Source organism: Diabrotica virgifera, chromosome 8 (genome assembly GCF_917563875.1).
Source record: "Diabrotica virgifera virgifera chromosome 8, PGI_DIABVI_V3a".
Classification (NCBI taxonomy): Eukaryota; Metazoa; Arthropoda; class Insecta; order Coleoptera; family Chrysomelidae; genus Diabrotica; species Diabrotica virgifera.
This window is the reverse complement of record NC_065450.1, coordinates 70,988,358-71,007,203: the sequence shown is the minus strand read 5'-3', so window position 1 is coordinate 71,007,203 and position 18,846 is coordinate 70,988,358. Positions and strand designations below refer to the sequence as shown.

General features: G+C 33.5%; 1 protein-coding gene across 1 annotated transcript in view; it reads right to left on the bottom strand.

Moving 5' to 3' along the window:
* The window catches only part of LOC114340311 (ubiquitin-like modifier-activating enzyme 1), a 36,292-nt gene extending 23,393 nt beyond the window's left edge, over positions 1-12,899 (bottom strand). Inside the window, exon 1 of the mRNA XM_028291051.2 lies at positions 11,621-12,899. Coding sequence (XP_028146852.1) covers positions 11,621-12,748 — 1,128 coding nt within the window. The 5' untranslated portion in view covers positions 12,749-12,899. The remainder of the gene's footprint in view (positions 1-11,620) is intronic.
* Between the last annotated feature and the right edge of the window lie 5,947 nt (positions 12,900-18,846).

The window sequence follows — 18,846 nt, the reverse complement described above, 5'->3', positions numbered from 1 at the left end:
CTGTTTCTTACCCGGTTATAACTGTTGTCCACCTTGCATCTCCGTCGTATATCTATAATTCTAGCTCCGTCCCATAGTGTCTTGCCATCGATTTTTCGAAGGGTTTTCATCTCCACTGTTTCGAGCAATCTTTTTGCCCTCTCTGTGTCAGGTCGTGTTTTTGCTGTGTATGTCAATATTAGTCTGATGACTGTTCTGTAAATTCTGCCTTTCATTTCTTTTCCGATATTTTTATTGGTCCACATTGTGTCATTCAGGTAACCTGCGACTCTGTTTGCTCTATTTACTTGATCTTCCACTTCTGTTTTGAGTTTTCCGTAGCTAGATATTGTGACGCCTAAAACTCACTCACTTGTTTTATTACATAACCCTCCAGCTCCCATTTACATCTTATTGGATGTGCTGTTATAACCATGCATTTTGTTCTTTTTAGGGAATTAACAAGTTTCTGGTGGTTATATTAAATTGGTGCAGCATAATCCGCTGTAAATTATCTTCACTCTGAGAGATTAGTATTGCATCTTCTGCATTGCAGATTATTTTAAGTTGTTTTTCTCCCATTTGGTATCCTTTTTTAGTTCTTACTTTTTTATTATTTTATCCATGATTAGGCTGAACAATAAGGGTAAACATAATAATAACTCAGGGAATCCCCCTGTCGTATGCCATTGCCAGCTTCAATTGGATCAGTTAGTTCATCTTCTACTTTTACTTTTATTGTGGTAGATGTTTTCGATCATTGACAAAAATATGTTAAAGCATTTGGACAAAGAAACTTTACTGTTTACAATAGATAATAGTAATAATACATTATCTTACTGGGGTGTGCATGCAAACAATTTGTGCCCAGTAAAATATGTCACGTAATTTTTAAAGAAATATGGTCCATTGTATCATTCATAACGAGGATCCAGATAAAAAATGAAGATATTGAACAAGTGGATAATACGATTCTGAAGAAATTCTGAATTCTGAAAAAATTCGATGAAGAATAGGCTATCAAAAGCAGCCATTTTGAATATAGGGAAATTTCTGAGTAACCAAAGACTCAATCTGCAAATCTGATATCGGATGATAAAATGTTATATCCACTCTATTCTTCTTTATGGTGCCGAAGCTTGGACTGTTAATGTTGACTTAATGAGAAAACTGAAGCTTTTGAGATGTGGCTTTTTAAAAGAATTTTGAAAATACCCTGGACCGACCATATTATGAACGAAATGGTGCTGCACATAATGGGAAGAGATAGAGAACTTCTGACTATCATTAAAAGAAGAGATATCGTATTACGGCACAGACATGATAAGTATGAGTTGTTGCAGCTGATTGTGAAGGGTAAACTCGAAGAAAAAATGGAAAAAAAAACCAAAACATCACTGTCTCGAAGAGTGAGAGAAGTGATTGTTCAATTCTATGTAGTAAAGTAGGAATATAGTTTCAACTGTTCGAAATTATAATACTCTCTATTATTTAGGTACATATTTCATTATTTATATGAACATTACACACATTAATACTGTTAATTTTAACAAAAAAGAGATTAAAAAAATGCTTGTGAGATTTTTCAACGGGCCGGATAAAATAAGCGAAAGGGCCGGATGCGGCCCGCGGGCTGGCTTTTGCCAACCCCTGCCCTATTCTCTATTGATTTCATTATTCAAGTATTTTTGGTATTTCTAAGTATGTAGCCCTCTAATATGCCATTGAGTGGAGCTATCCATAAAAATGATAAGATATCAAACTTAAATCAAAATAAAGGACTTTACGAACCCATGTTGGGTCCCAAATTATTTAGTATTTAGACTTCAAACTTTTCTGCTATCTTTCCTTCCCTAATGTAATCAGCACTATTTTGCAGATGACACTCAGATCTACTCATCTTTTTATAAGTTTAAACACGCAGAAGATGGAATTAATTAGGATTTAGAAAGTTTCTCAATTTTCTTCAAACTCTTGTCTTCATCTTAATAACAACAAACCTGTAGGTATAACAGTTGATCCAGCTACATAAAGATACATATTTTGCTCACAAGATCACCATAAATAATTCTTTAATACTTTCGCTGGAGGCTACATAATATAGTCTTTTTATCTCTGCCTGTGCTGAAAGCACCATTTGGTATTTTATGTATATTGAATATGCTATCACATCAGAAAGTTCATGCTGGACAAGGGATGGTTCTGAAATACAGCTGCACAGTCATTGTTGTCACACCTTGGTGTTATCACTGGTGACACAAAATATATCTTTTATAAAACATATTTTACAGATGTTCAAATGAGTTTACAGAAAATCGAAGTAATTTTTGATATAAAAAATTATAAACTTATTTAGCTTGAAGTTTTTTATTAAAGATAAGTAAATATTAAAAATTATTTTTAAGATAAGACTGACCTGTGCAACCTGTTCTAAAAATAAAAAAATCGATAAGGAATTAGGAATATTTTTTGCAATATTAGATAGAACAGACCTCTATTTAATGGATTTCAGATATAACGGACAAAAAATCCCTTCAGATGTAAAAAAAATGAATTGAAAAAAATATGAAAAATCAGATAGAACTGGATCAAAAATTGTTTTTTTTCTTTTTTTTAAGAATTTGTACCTGCAAGAGAAAATTTCAAGAGAAGAAACTGGAAATAACGCCGGAAGCGGTGAAATGTTGATTTGATTTTAGACAACGCTAAAGATGGCAACTTTAGCTGTATTTTTTTTTGGCCATAAAATACAACATCGCTTATCCAACTCATGGATCAGGGAGTAATTTTGGCAACCAAACAAATATAATGCTGCAAGTTTTTAGATGAAATAATGGTTTTACCTATTGCATGATGAGGATAAAGCATTGGATACAAGAGGACAGCATAATTTTAGAGAGTTGATTATTAAAAATACAGCAAACTTCAAAAGTGCACACAAAACTTGATTCCTTTTTCAAAGGAGGATTTCCGAAAGCAAGGGCGTCGATATCAAACAACAATGTCACTTCATGAGTAAGACAATTAAACACAATTTTGTTTGTGTTTTGTTTTGTCTTTTCTATTTATATCTAAATAAAGTGCACATATTTTCAGAAAAAAAATTTTTTGATTTATTTTTAACCTATTTTTATACACCTAACTGATTTTCGGCTTTAACGGACACCCTGTCCCCCCAATTAGTCCGTTATATTGAGGTTTTACTGTATTTTGTTACATTCTTCACTATTTCCAATGCAAGCATATTTAATCTTTCCGTGTGTCTTCTTTACTAGATTTTTCTGTTGAGTATTCCTATATCTCTCTAGCATTTACAATTTTAATTGAGTATTTAATAGTCTTTTTATTTACATCCATTAAAAGTCCTTGTAATCATTTATAATAGAAATGAAAGTTTCAGACAGTTCTTTTGTAAGATAAATAATTCAATACCTCTGCATTCAAGATACTGATCTTGCTATCAGTGTTTCTTTATTTATTAAGGTGTTCTTACATGGACAACAACACTTCTCATTCTCAATAATTATGAAACATAATTTCAATTCTGATGTGACAAAATATCAAGCAATTTATGGCAACAGCAACAAGTATTGATTATACAAAATGTTTAGCAAATAAAACATTGAACAATAAGGGACAACTTAAAGAAACTAGACAATACTTTCATACATGAACTGTGGATGATATTTTTCTTACAGCAGTGACTTATAGCGCTTTTATTATCATGAGTCAAACATAAACAAGAAAGAAATCTAGGTGCGAACGTTTTTGGAGCTCGGAGGTAAACTACAATATGAAGACCACACGGAAGAAAGGCGAAATGTCAATTTTTTATTATTTTCGGGTCAAAGCAGCAATATGTAGGTTTTTAGTAGTAGTTTTATGTGAGTCATTCAAACATGGGAAAAAGACGAATCCTCATAGCTTAAAACACGTTATAAAATTCTTCGTACAGGGAAAAAAGGCGAATGGTCCTGGCGTAAATCCGAGAAAGGTGGAATGTCAGTGCTTGTCGAGTCATCGGGGGAGTACACGCCACATTTTGTTTACTAAAAACGTTAAAGAAAGTGCATATTATTGTACTCGAAAATGACGGATAGTGAAAGAGATGATACGGGTCGCGAAAAAACACTAGAAAAAGGAAAATTACAGGTCGAATAAATGAAGAAATTTTTTTTTTTTTTTTTTTTTATTCCATTTATTAAAATACGTAATAACAGTATACAAAAAAAAATACATTAAAAAACCAAGAGCCGTAGCTATGCTGGTTTTGTGGTAACATAATAAACATAAATATAATGGTAACAGATTACATAACATAAAACTTTTTAGACTACTTTACACTGAAGGTTAAGTTTTCCTATATAGATTCATTAAAGAAATTGTATTAAAGTAAATGATTAAATTATTATTTATTATTAAATTGTTATAGAATTATATTCAATTAAAGCTATCTGTTGTAGTAGTTAGTAAGAAGTAACTCTTTTAATTCAGTTTTAAATCTTTCTAGCCTGCAGTCTTTGATCTTTGTGGGTAACTTATTATACAAAATCAGACCACTTGAGTATATACTTCTTTGTGCACCAGTAGTTCGCATTCTTACGGTTTGAAAACTACCTCCCTGTCTGGTATTATGGTCATGCACATCTTCTATACGTCTTAGAGTAATATTTGTACGTGTTTGAGAAAGCTTAATTTGATGAATGAATATACAAACTTGTAAAATGTATAGCGACTCAATGTTTAGAATTCCTCTCTGATAGTACAGGTCGTCAGTTGGATGAAGTCTTGACAGTTGAAATATATATTTCACAGCCTTGTTCTGTCACACCATGAGAGGATGTAGCTGTTTTTGATTTGTATTACCCCAAACAATAGTTAGATATGACAAGTGTGAATTTATTAAAGAGTGATAGATCATTTTACGCTGTGGGATACTTATAAATTTAGCAATTCTTCCAAGCATACCCACTGCTGGAGCTATTTTTTGACACGTGTTCAATATATGCTGTTCCCATGTTAGTCGATTATCTATGTGTAAGCCAAGGTATTTGGTAACATTTTTTTTAACGAATTTGAATTTTCCAAAATTTAACTGTAGCTCTCTGTGTTCTTCAATATTTGAAATTATTGTGTAACTACATTTATTCATATTGAGTGAGAGCTTGTGGTATCTGAGCCAGTCATCTATATCTGTCAGATCTTTTTCTACAACATATTCTAGCTTTTTGGGATCTTTGTCAGCATACAAGAGTCCCGTATCATCAGCATATAAAAATAGCGTTGATTTTAAAGGCAGATTGGAGATGGAGTTTATATAAATAAGGAACAATGTTGGTCCCAATATAGACCCTTGAGGAACTCCACATGTGATGTCTTCTGCTGTACTAAGTACATTATTACAGAGCACTTTTTGTATTCTGCCAGTCAAATAATCCCTGAGCCATACTAAGGACATACCAGTTATACCATATTGTTCAAGCACTGAGATAAGTAACTCATGGTTAACTGTATCAAAAGCTTTTTGTAAATCTAGTGATACAAATACACAGCTTAATCCTTTGTCTAAGTTACTATATATATCTGTAATCAAATCGGTAGCTGCTGACACTGTGCTGGAATTATGTCTGAAACCATATTGTCGATTAAACCAGGCACCAGTTGTATTCAAGAAGTTTACGATTTGAAGATTTACACATGATTCTAATATCTTTGACATAGCTGTTAAGAGAGATATTGGCCGATAACTTCCTGGCTGTTTTGAGTCTCCTCCCTTATAAAGTGGTATCACTATTGCCATTTTCATAGAGCTCGGGATTGTTCCAGTGACAAGAGAAAGGTTAACTAATTTAGTTATAATCGGTAGAAGCTCCTCTTCAAACTCCCTGATAATATCAACACCAAAGCCATCCCAGCCAGGAGATTTGCCTTTTTTTAGTTTTCTTACAACCTCTTGAACATTAATTTCTAAGACTTGTTGCCATTCAAATATATATTCTTTTGGTGATACATTTATTGGAGTGCTTGTTGAAGGTGTTATGTTTTTTGACAGAGATTTTCCTACTTGTGAAAAATATTTGTTTAATTGGTTTGATAGCTCCTCAGATTTATTATATATCGAGTTCTGATAGTGTAGTTCATGTATTGTTATTGTTTTTTTTGTATTTTCGGCATTATGAATAAGGTGATTGATAGTTGCCCATAATTTTTTACTATTGCCTTGTGCATCGGATAATTTATTCGTGAAATAGTCTTTTTTTGCTTTGCCTACTGCTTTCAGTAGTTCATTTTGCACGGACTTATAAACATCTTGTAAGAACTTACTATTAGGGAATTGTCTATGCCTTCTATAATGAAAATCTCTTTTTAAAACAAGGTTATGTAATGTGACATTAAACCATGGTGCACTTTTTTGTCGAAATCGATTTTTAATTGTTTTTGTATTAAGATTATTTAAATAAACACGTAATATTTCATCACATAAAGAATCAGGTTCATTCCAAATCTGATTTTGCAAGCTGTATATTTCATTTTTGAATTTCAGTTTGTTTAAAGTTGTTACTGTATAATACTTGTCAGTGGTTATAAATGATGTGTTTTTTACCTTTAATAGCTGCAGTTGATGATCACCGAAACCTTCATCTACTATATATAACGTTGCATCAAAGTTTAAAGTGTTTGTCATCACATAATCAATACATGTAGCCGAATGATTGGTGATTCTGGTAGGGTTAGTTTTATTTAATATACTAAAACCGTTGGACACAATTGTTTGACAAACTAATTTTTGTGGGATACTCTCTTGAATAAGGTCTATGTTAAAGTCACCTAGTATCCAAACTGGAATTTTTTTATTCACAAATATGTTTAGTGCTGTATCCAGTGCATCAAAAAGTTCATTGCAGTAGAAATCTTGAGGTCGATATACTCCACCCACTATAATACTTCTATCGATCTGTAAAAATAACATTGAACACTTTTTATTATATCTGTAGACTTCTGAGTACTCGTAACAGCTTTTAACAAATAACCCTACACCACCACCTTCTTTATCCCTACAAACAAAAACTGAACTATAACCATTCACATTAAAATATGTTTCTTCACCCACTCTCAGCCAATGTTCGGCCACTACAATTAAATCTGGCATATTTAACTTAACAACTAACGTTTCAAAGTTCAATATCTTATTTCTCAAAGACTGAGCATTCAGGTAGAGTATGTTAAACTCAGTACTATTATCACACTGTACTTTATCCAGTTTAAATTTTATTTGCAATTTACAATCATTATCCATTTTACTAACGTATTTTCCATTTTACTATAATGTTCACACAAATAATATTAAAGAGTTTTGATAATATCCTCATTGTGAATGTAAATTGGCTCAGAATCATCAGATTTTTTTACATATACCCTACCATTTTTTGTCCAACAGTATTTGTATTTCCTTTCCTTTTTTAATTTGTATGCAATGTTAAACAAGTTTCTGTTTGTAAAGGTGAGCTGCTCGTTTATATAGATCTTTGAGGTATTCTCTTTGTTTTTGTTGCAACTCAGCATATTAGATTCCATTTTACGATTTTTTCGTGCTTTGATAAACTTAGTTTTTATATCACGTGATCTCATCTTTGCAACAATTATTGCTCCATTTTTGGTTTCTTGTTTGAAGCAGTCTGACACATCTTGACTATTAAAATTACATGATAAAAGATCATTAGCAATTTCCATTAGAACTTCTTTGGGATCTTCATTTTTGATTTGAGTTCCGTGAATCTCTAGGTTACAGGAAAATTCTTTGATTTCTAGTTCACAGATTCTTTTTTCCAGCTGGCTAACTTTGGTTTTTAATTGGATATTTTCTCTTTTCATATCTCGCAATTCCCGTAATGCATTTTGATTTTCCACTGTAAGAGTATCAAATTTGCTGCTCAGGAATTCCATAGATTCTTCCATTTTCTGAAATAACTTTTGAAACTCTGAGATTTCCTTTGATTTGTTTGAAGAAAAATCGACTTCATCCGACTTAACCTCACTTTTTGCACATTGACCACATTTGATTGTATTTCCTTTCATTGCTCCAGATTTTTCTGCACAACTCTCGTGAAAATAATTTCCCTTACAAATACTGCACATTACAGCATGAACTACCTTTTTTTTGCAGAAAAAACAAAATTTTTCTGTAGAGCTCATTTTTGTAATGTTTACTTGTACTTAACCTTCAATCACCCGATTCGGTTAAGAAATGAAGCGGTTAAGACAACAGAGCCATGAAACAGGTGACGATTGTCAATGTAGAGAGACTTAAGTGTTTTAAAACAGTAGATCAGCAAAACCGATCAAACATTAGAAACAATTTTAACCGTATGGTGCGTGATAAACAAAATATTTATTTGGCAGGCCTAATGACGTTAATGCCCGTAAAGCAAAGAAGAGCCCGAGATGAAGCTACATCAAGATTGCATGATGCAACATATTCTTTTAGAGTTAGAATAACGACTGACGATAAAACTACTGACGTCCCAGTTTGTTTTAAAGCTTTTCTAAGCCTTCATTGAATTGGTCGGAAGTCTTGAAAATATTCAAAAAAGTTTAAAAGGTGCACCAATTGACAAACGCGGAAAAAATCCAAAAAAACACGCATTACCAAAACAACAGCTAGATGAAGTTATTGAACACATAAGGCGTTTTAAAGGAAGAAAAAGCCATTATAGTAAAAATAAAACTAAGAAAATGTACCTTCCGGATGACTTAAATATTAAGAAAATGTACACTATGTACAAATCTGATAAGGGCGCTCCTGTGTCTTACGAAACATATCGAAAAATTCAACGATCTGGTCCACTTCAGTCAGTTTTGCAAATCTGAAAGAGCTAGGTGGTTCTATAGAGGCTTATCTTACAACAAAAACGTAAATAAAATGAGGAGAAAATAATAAAAGCTAGACAAATGAAGAACAGAAAAAAAATTTTTGTCATACATTTCGCTTTTTTCCTGTGTTTGTAGTGTTTTGTGTTTACATAAAGCAATGTTTCTAAGTTTTGCGTTTTATTTTAAATTCTGTTGAATAAATAATACATTACAAAATAACTATGAAGACTACTTAAATGAAGAAGTACGCAAAATATTTAATTGTATGATGATATTTAGGGTGTGAAAGTTAAAAATTCAATTTTCTCGAATTAACCTCTTTGTGACATTTCGCCTTTCTTCCGTGTGGTCTTCATATGTAATACTTTCATACATGAACCGTGGATGATATTTTTCTTGCAGCAGTGACTTATAGCGCTTTTATTATCATGAGTCAAACATAAACAAGAAACAAATCTAGGTGCGAACGTTTTTGGAGCTCGGAGGTAAACTACAATATGTCGACATGGTGTTGTTTTGAATAAGTTCTTTTAATCCACTTATTTCATTAGTTGGATTATACAAACTGGTTATATATTATCATTAAAATATGGTCACACTGTCTTTCGAACAATTATGGGATATACTAAATTTTTTTATGGGATATATCAGATTTTTATGACATTCCATGTGCTCTACTCCTCAGTTGCTTGAAATGACAGTGTAGTTTACCTCAGAGGTCCAGATTTGTTGCTAAAGTACACTCATGGACAAAAATATGAATATTTATGTTACACCATAACTTGAAATAATTACGAAATATCTTGCTAAACTTATTATTTACACAGATGACACTACAATTCAGTTATGGAAGCCAATAGACGAAACTTGATCTACAGAAGAGTTGGTGAATCAACCCTAATTGTAACCTAATACAGAGAGTTAGCTTTGGTGTTTGTTGTATAATGCTATGGGGCAGTTTAGCTTGGGAAGAACATACACTTGTGAAGGTAATTGGGTGAATGACAGCTGATCTGTACATTGAAAACCTTTTAGATCAAGATTTTCCATTTTTCAGCAATATTGGATGTGACAGATTTGTGCTAATTCAATGGGAACTCATATCCTCATGTTATTAGAATAGTAAATGATTACCTTAAGATTAAATTTGAAAGATTATATTGGCCACCATATAGCCCAGATTTAAATCAGATCAAGCATGTGTGGGATACCTTACGTCAGATTTGAAAAATAAATCATGTTACAGTGGAACCTCGATTATCCGTCTCTCTATTAACTGTCACCTCTGTTAACCGTCAGGGTCCATACCTGCAAAGTTATATTGACAACATACGTAAAAATTTAGTCATCAATTAATTTTGTTTGAGCACTGCGATGAGCCAAACGAAATTCGTTGAAATGTACACGCGTGCAGTTATATCACCACCTCATTTTTTATGTAAATAATTTTTGTTCTTATTCAGGGCTCTGGATTAAATTTCAATTTAAATAGGTGATAAATGATACCGTGCTTTTAGATTTCTATTTTTAGAATCGCAAGCCGAAAATAAAAATGTACAGCACAATAATTATTAGTCAATATCTGTGTGTCACCATAATTAAATTTGATTCAAATTCGAACATTGATTGTGTCACTTAGTCGTTTGATCAATTTAGGGCCGGTTGTTCGAACGCTAATCAACATTAATCACTATCAAATACTTAATTATTGTCAATGTCAACTTTGGTTGGGTTGCCGAAAAACATAATTATTGATAACAATTATGAAATTAGTTAATCAATTATGTTAATAATTGTTATGTTAATTGACTAACTAATCTCATAATTATAATTAACTATGTTTTCAGCAACCCAACCAAAGTTGACATTTACAGTTGTGACAGTAATTAAATATTTGATAGTCATCAATGTTGATTAGCGTTCGAACAACCGGCCCTAAGTTTTGTTAATGTTCTGTTTGTTAACCTCTTTTCGATTATCCGTCATACCCTTGGTCCAGTGCCCTGACGGATAATCGAGGTTCCACTGTATTATGATACTGGGAGATCTAAGGATTATAGCACAAGAAAAATGGTATGCAATCCAGATCAAATATTATACAGTAAATGCTGTGAAATATCAACAAATACAACAACCTACTACCAAGCATTGTAAAATTAAATGTTGGTGGAAATTAAATTTTTCAGCAGGTCAGAGCAGCCTGTCATATGACCAGAACCACAAAAAACGGGTTTGGAAATCACAATATATACCTATGTATGTCCTTTCTAGACCTTTTAACAGTCCTGACTTGAATGTCATTGAAACAGTGGCATAAAGTGAAACAGACACTAACGAACAACCCACAACTGACATTACACGAACTTATACATACAACAAATTTGTAACTTATTTAAAATCCTTGTTAACCATCAAGTATAAAGAAAGTAAATATTTAACATAGGGAGTATCCAGTATTACTGCCTTTTTCGCGCTAAAAGGCACAAGTAAGTTAAAATACAACTTTTTTCAATGGAGTAGGTATTAGCCAAACTATTGAGAATTAAACTATGTCATTTATATTGATGTGTGCGCAATTTTTTGCCTAATTCGCCTGTGTTGAAATCTGAAAATAGATCTAACTTCAGTTACAACCTTGTTCGATGGGTGTGTCGATATATTGAATATTATATTTATGATAATTTCAAATTATTCCATATTTTTGTCCATGGCTGTACCTATATATTAATACTGAAATATATAAGAAATTAATGTGTGATTATAGTCTTACCTTGGCAAATGTGTCTAAGAGGTCTACATTAACTTCTTCAGAATCACCCTTTGCAGCTAACGATTTAGCTAAATTAACAAATTCTGTTGCATCTTCATTGTTCCATGGTTTAGGTAGCCTTGCAGACTTTTCTACAAACTTATGTAAGGTGGTAAAAGCTAGATGAAGCTGCGTAGGAAAATCCATTTTTGAATAATCAGTAATCGGTATCTCAGGATTTTCAAGAGAATCTTTAAATGATTTGAATTCCAGATGTTTTGGCATTTTAACTTGACTTACAATACCACCTCGGGTGTATTTAGAAAACTTGGTGGTATCACCAATACTAAAAGTGTATGGTCCTAATACTTTGATTTTGATTGGTTCACAGTTATTTAATTCAGTCATTCCCTGAACTTCTGAGAAGGTAACATAGTCTCCATCCTCCATACCATGCCTTGTATCGTCAATGCAAGTGACTACACTTTCGACATCATTCGAAATGTCTGCTATCATCGCAGAGACTAAAGGTTCTCCGTTTACATCTACAACAGTAAAGGATTTTCCGAAATCACAAAATACTTGTGCAAAAAGGCCTTTCGTGTCTGCTATAATTAATGCAATGTTGTTTTCATGTGTTATCTCGCTGATTCTTAGTTGCTCTTCACGATTGCTTGTGGTTAAGACAACAGCACTGAACTTTAAGATGAAAGCTTCATCAAGGGGCCCTGTGTAAGACTTTGTGGGGACATAAGTGTTGAGTTCAGATAACTGCTTACAGCAGGCTTCTGCGCGGTTTTTACCAATGTCCCCCTCTGTTAAATAAAATTGGGATGACAGGTCTTTAATAGTACAAAGAGCCTCATCGTGAAGGGTAACAGATTTAACACCACCAAGAATTACATTTTTAGCTACTTCTACACCCAAACCACCTAAACCTGATATTAGAACATCACTATTTGCCATGCGGCGCATAGCTTCGTGCCCCAAAACGTACAGTTGTCTTGAGTAAAGTCCCTCATCAATATCACTGGTGGAGGATCCTGAAGCTTCATTGTTCGCCATTTCGAGGGTAGCAATCTTTGATTCAAGCTTCCGCTTTTTGGCTGGAGGATCGATGGAGTTGTCTGCTAAACTACCACTAGACATCGGACACAAAAAGACACAATTTTATGAGTCTGCTGTTAGATGTAATCACATAAATAAATCATATATCACTTCAATTAACCGGCACTACATGGAAAAATTAAGCTGAAAATGAATCAGAATGATGGGACAAAGGAAAGAAATGAACCACGCAAGTTCTCATGCGCACTGGAGTCTCTCAATTGCACCAACCTTATATTACTAAAGTAACTGAATCATTTGAATTATTTCAAACAAATATTCAAAAAACAATATACAAATTTTACGGTTCAAGTGACAACTTTACTAAAAACATATAATTTTGACAAGTACAAATATTTAATAAACAAAGAATGCTTTCTGAAAATATTTTTTTAAAATTCTGCAAGAACATATAAGATGTTGGTATTGCTGATTTACGAAAACGTTTCGTCCAATGATTTTTATAGGTGTCCTGTGGTCCAATGTACAGCCAATAAAAATGCTAAACGTTTGGTTGGAACTCAAGAATTGCACCAATCAGAAGCGTTAGCTATCAAAACATTTAAAATTTGAAGTTGGCAAAGGGTGGCAAAGGATCGCTTTAAAGCGGTAACAAACTTTCTTTTCCTGCAATATTTAGAATTTTTTCACTAAATACGAGAGTGTGGATGATTATTTTAAAAGTTTCACGTCATTTTAAATTCGTAAGTTTTAAATCAATTACCCTGTAATTTAAAACTAATTATATTTGGCTGTTTTTAAAGGATACTGCAGGTTAAAACAATGTTAGTGCTAACAAACTTTTTACTTTCCCCTATGGGGGATGATATAGACTGATGGACACTTTTAAGTGCTTCTGAATATGGTCAGGTCATCTGAAGTTATAGAGTCAGAAGATACGTGATGCCAATTAGAAGATTAACATAAATTCAAGCAATTCAAATAAGTCTATAATCTTGAAAATATTTTCGTATAGGTACGAAATATATTTCAATATATATTCATATATTGAAATAAATACCTAATACCGATCTTGGTCGTTTACTTCCAATGATTATTTTCTACAAGAAACTATTTAGGAATTTTTAATGTCCTCCTTTTTCTTCTTCTGTTTTTCCCATTAGGAGTTATAGCTGTTTTCGTCGTTCACAGCACTCTATTTTCCCAGTTGCCATCCCTTGACGAGACGCCCAACTTTTTTCCTTACAACAATTAGGTAATATTTCCGTATGTGGTAGATACCAATTTAGTCCATATGGTGAGACCGCTCCCGTCTGAAAAAATTTCTGATTCGGTTTCTTTGTTGATTCCTATTCAAAAATGCCCCCTTTAAACAAATCTGAAGGGTGCCGGGCGGAATTTTTGGGCAGAAATTATTTAAACAATTTTTTTAAACAAATACAAAAGATCATTTTTTTTTGCTTTGGAACATATATTTTTAGGTTTTTGGGTCATTCTAAACAAGAAAGGTATGTTGTAGTTTGTCTTAAAAATTGATACTTTTCGAGTTATAGGGGATATAAAATCTGAAAAATGCGAAAATGCGCATTTTCGAGGCCTGAAAACTCATATTTAAATTAGTATTTTTAAGGTTGCCAGATTCTTAAATTAAAGATTAAATATTTGGCTTAAGATTCTGAAGAGTGATCGCGTCTAACCTTAACTTATACGGTTGTTTTTTAATTGTTAAATATGCATGTTTATCCGATTTTTTTGCCGGTGCGGCGCGCTCTATTTCAAAAATCTCCTATTTTCCCCCGAAAAAAATTTTTTCTAGAATATTTGGTATATTCTAAATAAAATAAGTTTTTTGACATTTTTCTCAAAAGTTAATAGTTTTAAAGTTATAAGCGATTTAAAATCCTAAAAATGCTAAAAAACGCATTTTTGGATTTTTTGGACAAAGTTTTCAATCTAATAGCACATAAAACAACATCAAAAAATGTTACTCTACACTCTACATCCTACCAGATTAAAAACAATGGGAAACTTCTCTGGTAACACCTCCGAGGCTTCTACAATTTGCAAGCCATAACGGATGCTAAAACTAAGGGAGATGAGGGAATTTTACAATTTTACATTTCGTTCGTTGCAATCCGTGACTGCACGCCGGGGTTTGTCCTGGTTGGATCAGAGAGAGCAGCATATGCATGTGCCTCCTGATGAGAGACTAATAAGTTTCGAAACCGGTAGAGGTGCTTGCTGCACTCTCTGATTGAACTAGAATAATGATGCGGTTGTAGTTTCGTGTTGCAACGAAATTGAAAATGGTTATTCATTTTTATTTACATGTTTACTCTGATTGGAGTACGAAGGGAACCATTATCGTTGGAACTTTACCGCGCTGAGCAGATGGGACGTGAATTATAAATTTTAAAATTCCCTCATCTTCCTTAGTCTCAGGCGCGGATCCAAGGGGGGTCAATGGGGTCAACTGCCCTCTCCTTGAGACTTCGCCTGGTGTCGCCTTTTTTTAAGAAAGAGATATATAATTACTATTGAAAATAAATAGTGGCTTTTGTGTCCTGTTTAGAACTGAATAACGGAATGAAACATAAAACAGAATTCCTACTCAAAAGTACGTGTTCTCGGTCTTACTGTATGGTGTCGAGTCTTGGACTGTGTATAAAATCGATCTACTTACCTAAATCGCCTTGAAGCCTTCGAAATGGGGTTCTATAGAAGAATTTTAAAAGTATCTTGGGTGAAGAAGATTCGAAACTCCACAATACTAGAACGTTTCAGCAAGACTACTGAGATTATAGAAGGCATCAAGAAGAGAAAAGTGGAGTATTTTAGACATGTAATGAGAAGTTTCAAATATAGTTTGCTACAAAATATTATGCAAGTGAAAATAGAAGGCAAACGCAGTCTAGGACAAAAAAAGCACTTCGTGGTTGATTTAGGGTGGCAGTGAATAAAATTAAGATAGCTATGATAGTAACCAACGTTCTGAAAGGACATGGTACATGAAGAAAAATAAAGTAACAGCCCATACCGAAAAAGAATCCTGCGTACGCGAGTGACGAGAAATTTTTTTTATTTCATTGCCCCCTCCTTGCAAGGTTGCTGGATCCGCCGTTGCTCAGTCTTAGCATCCGTTATGGTTTGCAAATTGTAGAAGCCTCGGAGGTGTCACCAGAGAAGATTCCCATTGTTTTCAATCTGGTAGGATGTATAGTAACATTTTTTGATGTTGTTTTATGTGCTATTAGATTGAAAACTTAGTCTTTTGCTAGCAGTTGCCGCTAGGGCATCCCTGCCATTTCGTTCGTTGCAATCCGTGACTGCACGCCGGGGTTTGTCCTGGTTGGATCAGAGAGAGAGAGCAACATATGTGCCTCCTGATGAGAGACTAATAAGTTTCGAAACCGGTAGAGGTGCTTGCTGCACTCTCTGATTGAACTAGAATAATAATGCGGCTGAAGTTTCGTGTTGCAACGAAATTGGAAATGGTTATTCATTTTTGATTTACATGTTTACTCTGATTGGAGTACGAATTAAGGGAACCATTCTCGTTGGAACTTTACGGCGCTGAGCAGATGAGACGTGAATTATAAATTGTAAAATTCCCTCATCTTCCTTAGTCTCAGCATCTGTTATGGCTTGCAAATTGTCGAAGCCTCGGAAGTGTTACCAGAGAAGGTTCCCATTGTTATCAATCTGGTAGGATGTAGAGTAACATTTTTTGATATTGTTTTATGTGCTATTAGATTGAAAACTTAGTCAGTCGTCTGTTCGTATTTTATTTCGTATTGTTGTTGTCATTGGACATACTTCTGTTTCATATAGAGTAATATTCAGCACCTTGCTCTGAAAGATCCTTCAAATAAAGGGAATTGATAGGAATAGAATGGTAGATGATAAGTATAGCTTCTATACATACGGCCAATAGTTTTATATATACAGTGGAACCTCGATAGCTCGGATTAATAGAGGGACCACGGTCAATCTGGGTTATGGAAAACAGAGGCGTGACCAGGGGGTTTTTGGGGTGGTAATAACCCCCCCATTGGGATGTACTTTGAGCTCTACACACTTAACACCATTACTATTCCATACCCCCCAGCAACCCTCCAGTAGTTTTAACCCACCCCCCTTAGTATCAGTATACTTACAGATAAACTCCGTTATAATTGAAATAACATGAAATATAATGTGAACAGTACACATCTAAATTACGTGTAGTTGTATAGAGTAGGTATACTTGTTCTTCTCTCACAAAATCCAAAAACTTGTTTTTATAGTCATGGGCAGCTTGTTGTCCCCAGATAGACTTTCTCCAGTAATAGATGCTTAGTTGGCGTATTCCATGACGTTTTTTCCATCTATCCAGCTAACCTTGACTCGCAGTGAAATTTGGTTCACAATCAGGCAACATTTTATTCAGCTTGAGTGCTGATTCTTGAATAATTGGTCCAGACACTGGTAAACCACGTTCGCGTTCCGCACAAAACCACACATACAAAGCGTCGTCAAAAGTCTCACTTTAGCCTTATTAGCTTTGCACCGATTGTCCAAACTGTCTTTTGTTATCGTTTTGAAACAAAATTCTTCAATCTTAGTTCTATTTTTCTTCCAATCCGATACTGTAGATGTACCGACACCATGTGATGCTGCAATTATTGACTTTAAAGATTCCCCAAGTAGCAATTTTTCGACGCATTGGTTGTCAGTACAAACAAATGCACTGTATATAACGTTGCCAGAGAGTATTTTCAGTTGTTTCGGCCAACGTCCCCTATCGCGACTGACATTACGATGTTACAACTTTAAGTAATACCTTTAGTTATACGGGCAACTAATTTATTACCATTGTGACAACTACATATCACAGTTCAGTTTTTTCAACAATCGCAACGACTTAAAAACGTTATAATGCTAAACTAATTTACGCCCTGGCCGATTTGGGTTTTCTGGCCGACTGCCGACTCTGAAGTTGTCTGTCACGACCCTAGGTGTTGTTCTAGGTGTGTGACACCTTTGCGGTAACTTCAGAAGCAGAAAAATAATTTACTTTATAACCTTATTTTTTTCTTATTATTATATGTTTTATTTTGCTGGAAATTTTCGATTTATTTAACAACCTGTTAATTTGTTTTTTCAATAGCTGGTTTCCATTCCATTGTCCACTGTTTTATCAGTAGATTTGATAACCTTTGTATCTTTCAATCTTTGTATCAGCTTTAGTAGACGGGGTTGCCAGGTGAGTTTTTACTGTTTCAGTATATAGCTTTGCTTTCACAAAATCAGTAGATTCTTTTTAGGCCATGTAAATACAGTATACTTATACAGTAATAAGCATATCCGTCCTAAATATCCCAAAAGGAATTCCAAAAATTGAAAACCTAATTATTCCAAACCATTCGATCCAAACCACCAACGTAATTACCATTTTTTAGCTAAAATCTGCTAAATCAAAAAATAAAATATACTTAAGGATTTTTGGGATATATTTGGGATTTTTGATAATAAAAACAACAGCTAACTTAAGGGGATAGGTGCAAAATGTCGCCTGTTAAAATGTTCAATGTATTTTAAATGTTTACATTTTTTGCTAATCCTGAGAAAACTAATAAGTATTTTGAAAAATTTAAACGCAGAAAGAAAGATTACGTTATTACCGAGGACCGAAAGTCCCTGAAAACTTCTATAATGTTTATTTTAATAAGTTACACGGGTGAAAAAAAGAAAAAAATTAGTGTGACTTTTAATTCCAAATATCTCATTCAAAAGAAACCTTTTGGTTTTTCTAAATAATGCAGTCTTTCATTCTGCGTTTAAATTTTTCAAAAATACTTATTATAGTTTCCTCATGATTCGAAAAAAATGAATAGGTAAATTTAATAACTAGAATATTTTGTCATCCCCTAATTTTAACATCTGCATGTCTGGATCAAATTCTTCAAACAATTGTTTCGCATTTAACATTAGAAACACGTAAACACAACATTTTTTGTTTTGCAAAATTACATATGTTTAGATATTTTAGTTTTCCATCATTAGCTTCTAATAGGCTTACCGAATGCCATAACTCTTCAATAACACCTGAAATACTGCTTGCACTGTTACTTGAAATCTGCAAGTTTGTTACACAAGAATCCAGTTTCCACTTTCATTTCTCTGTAACATTCATCATC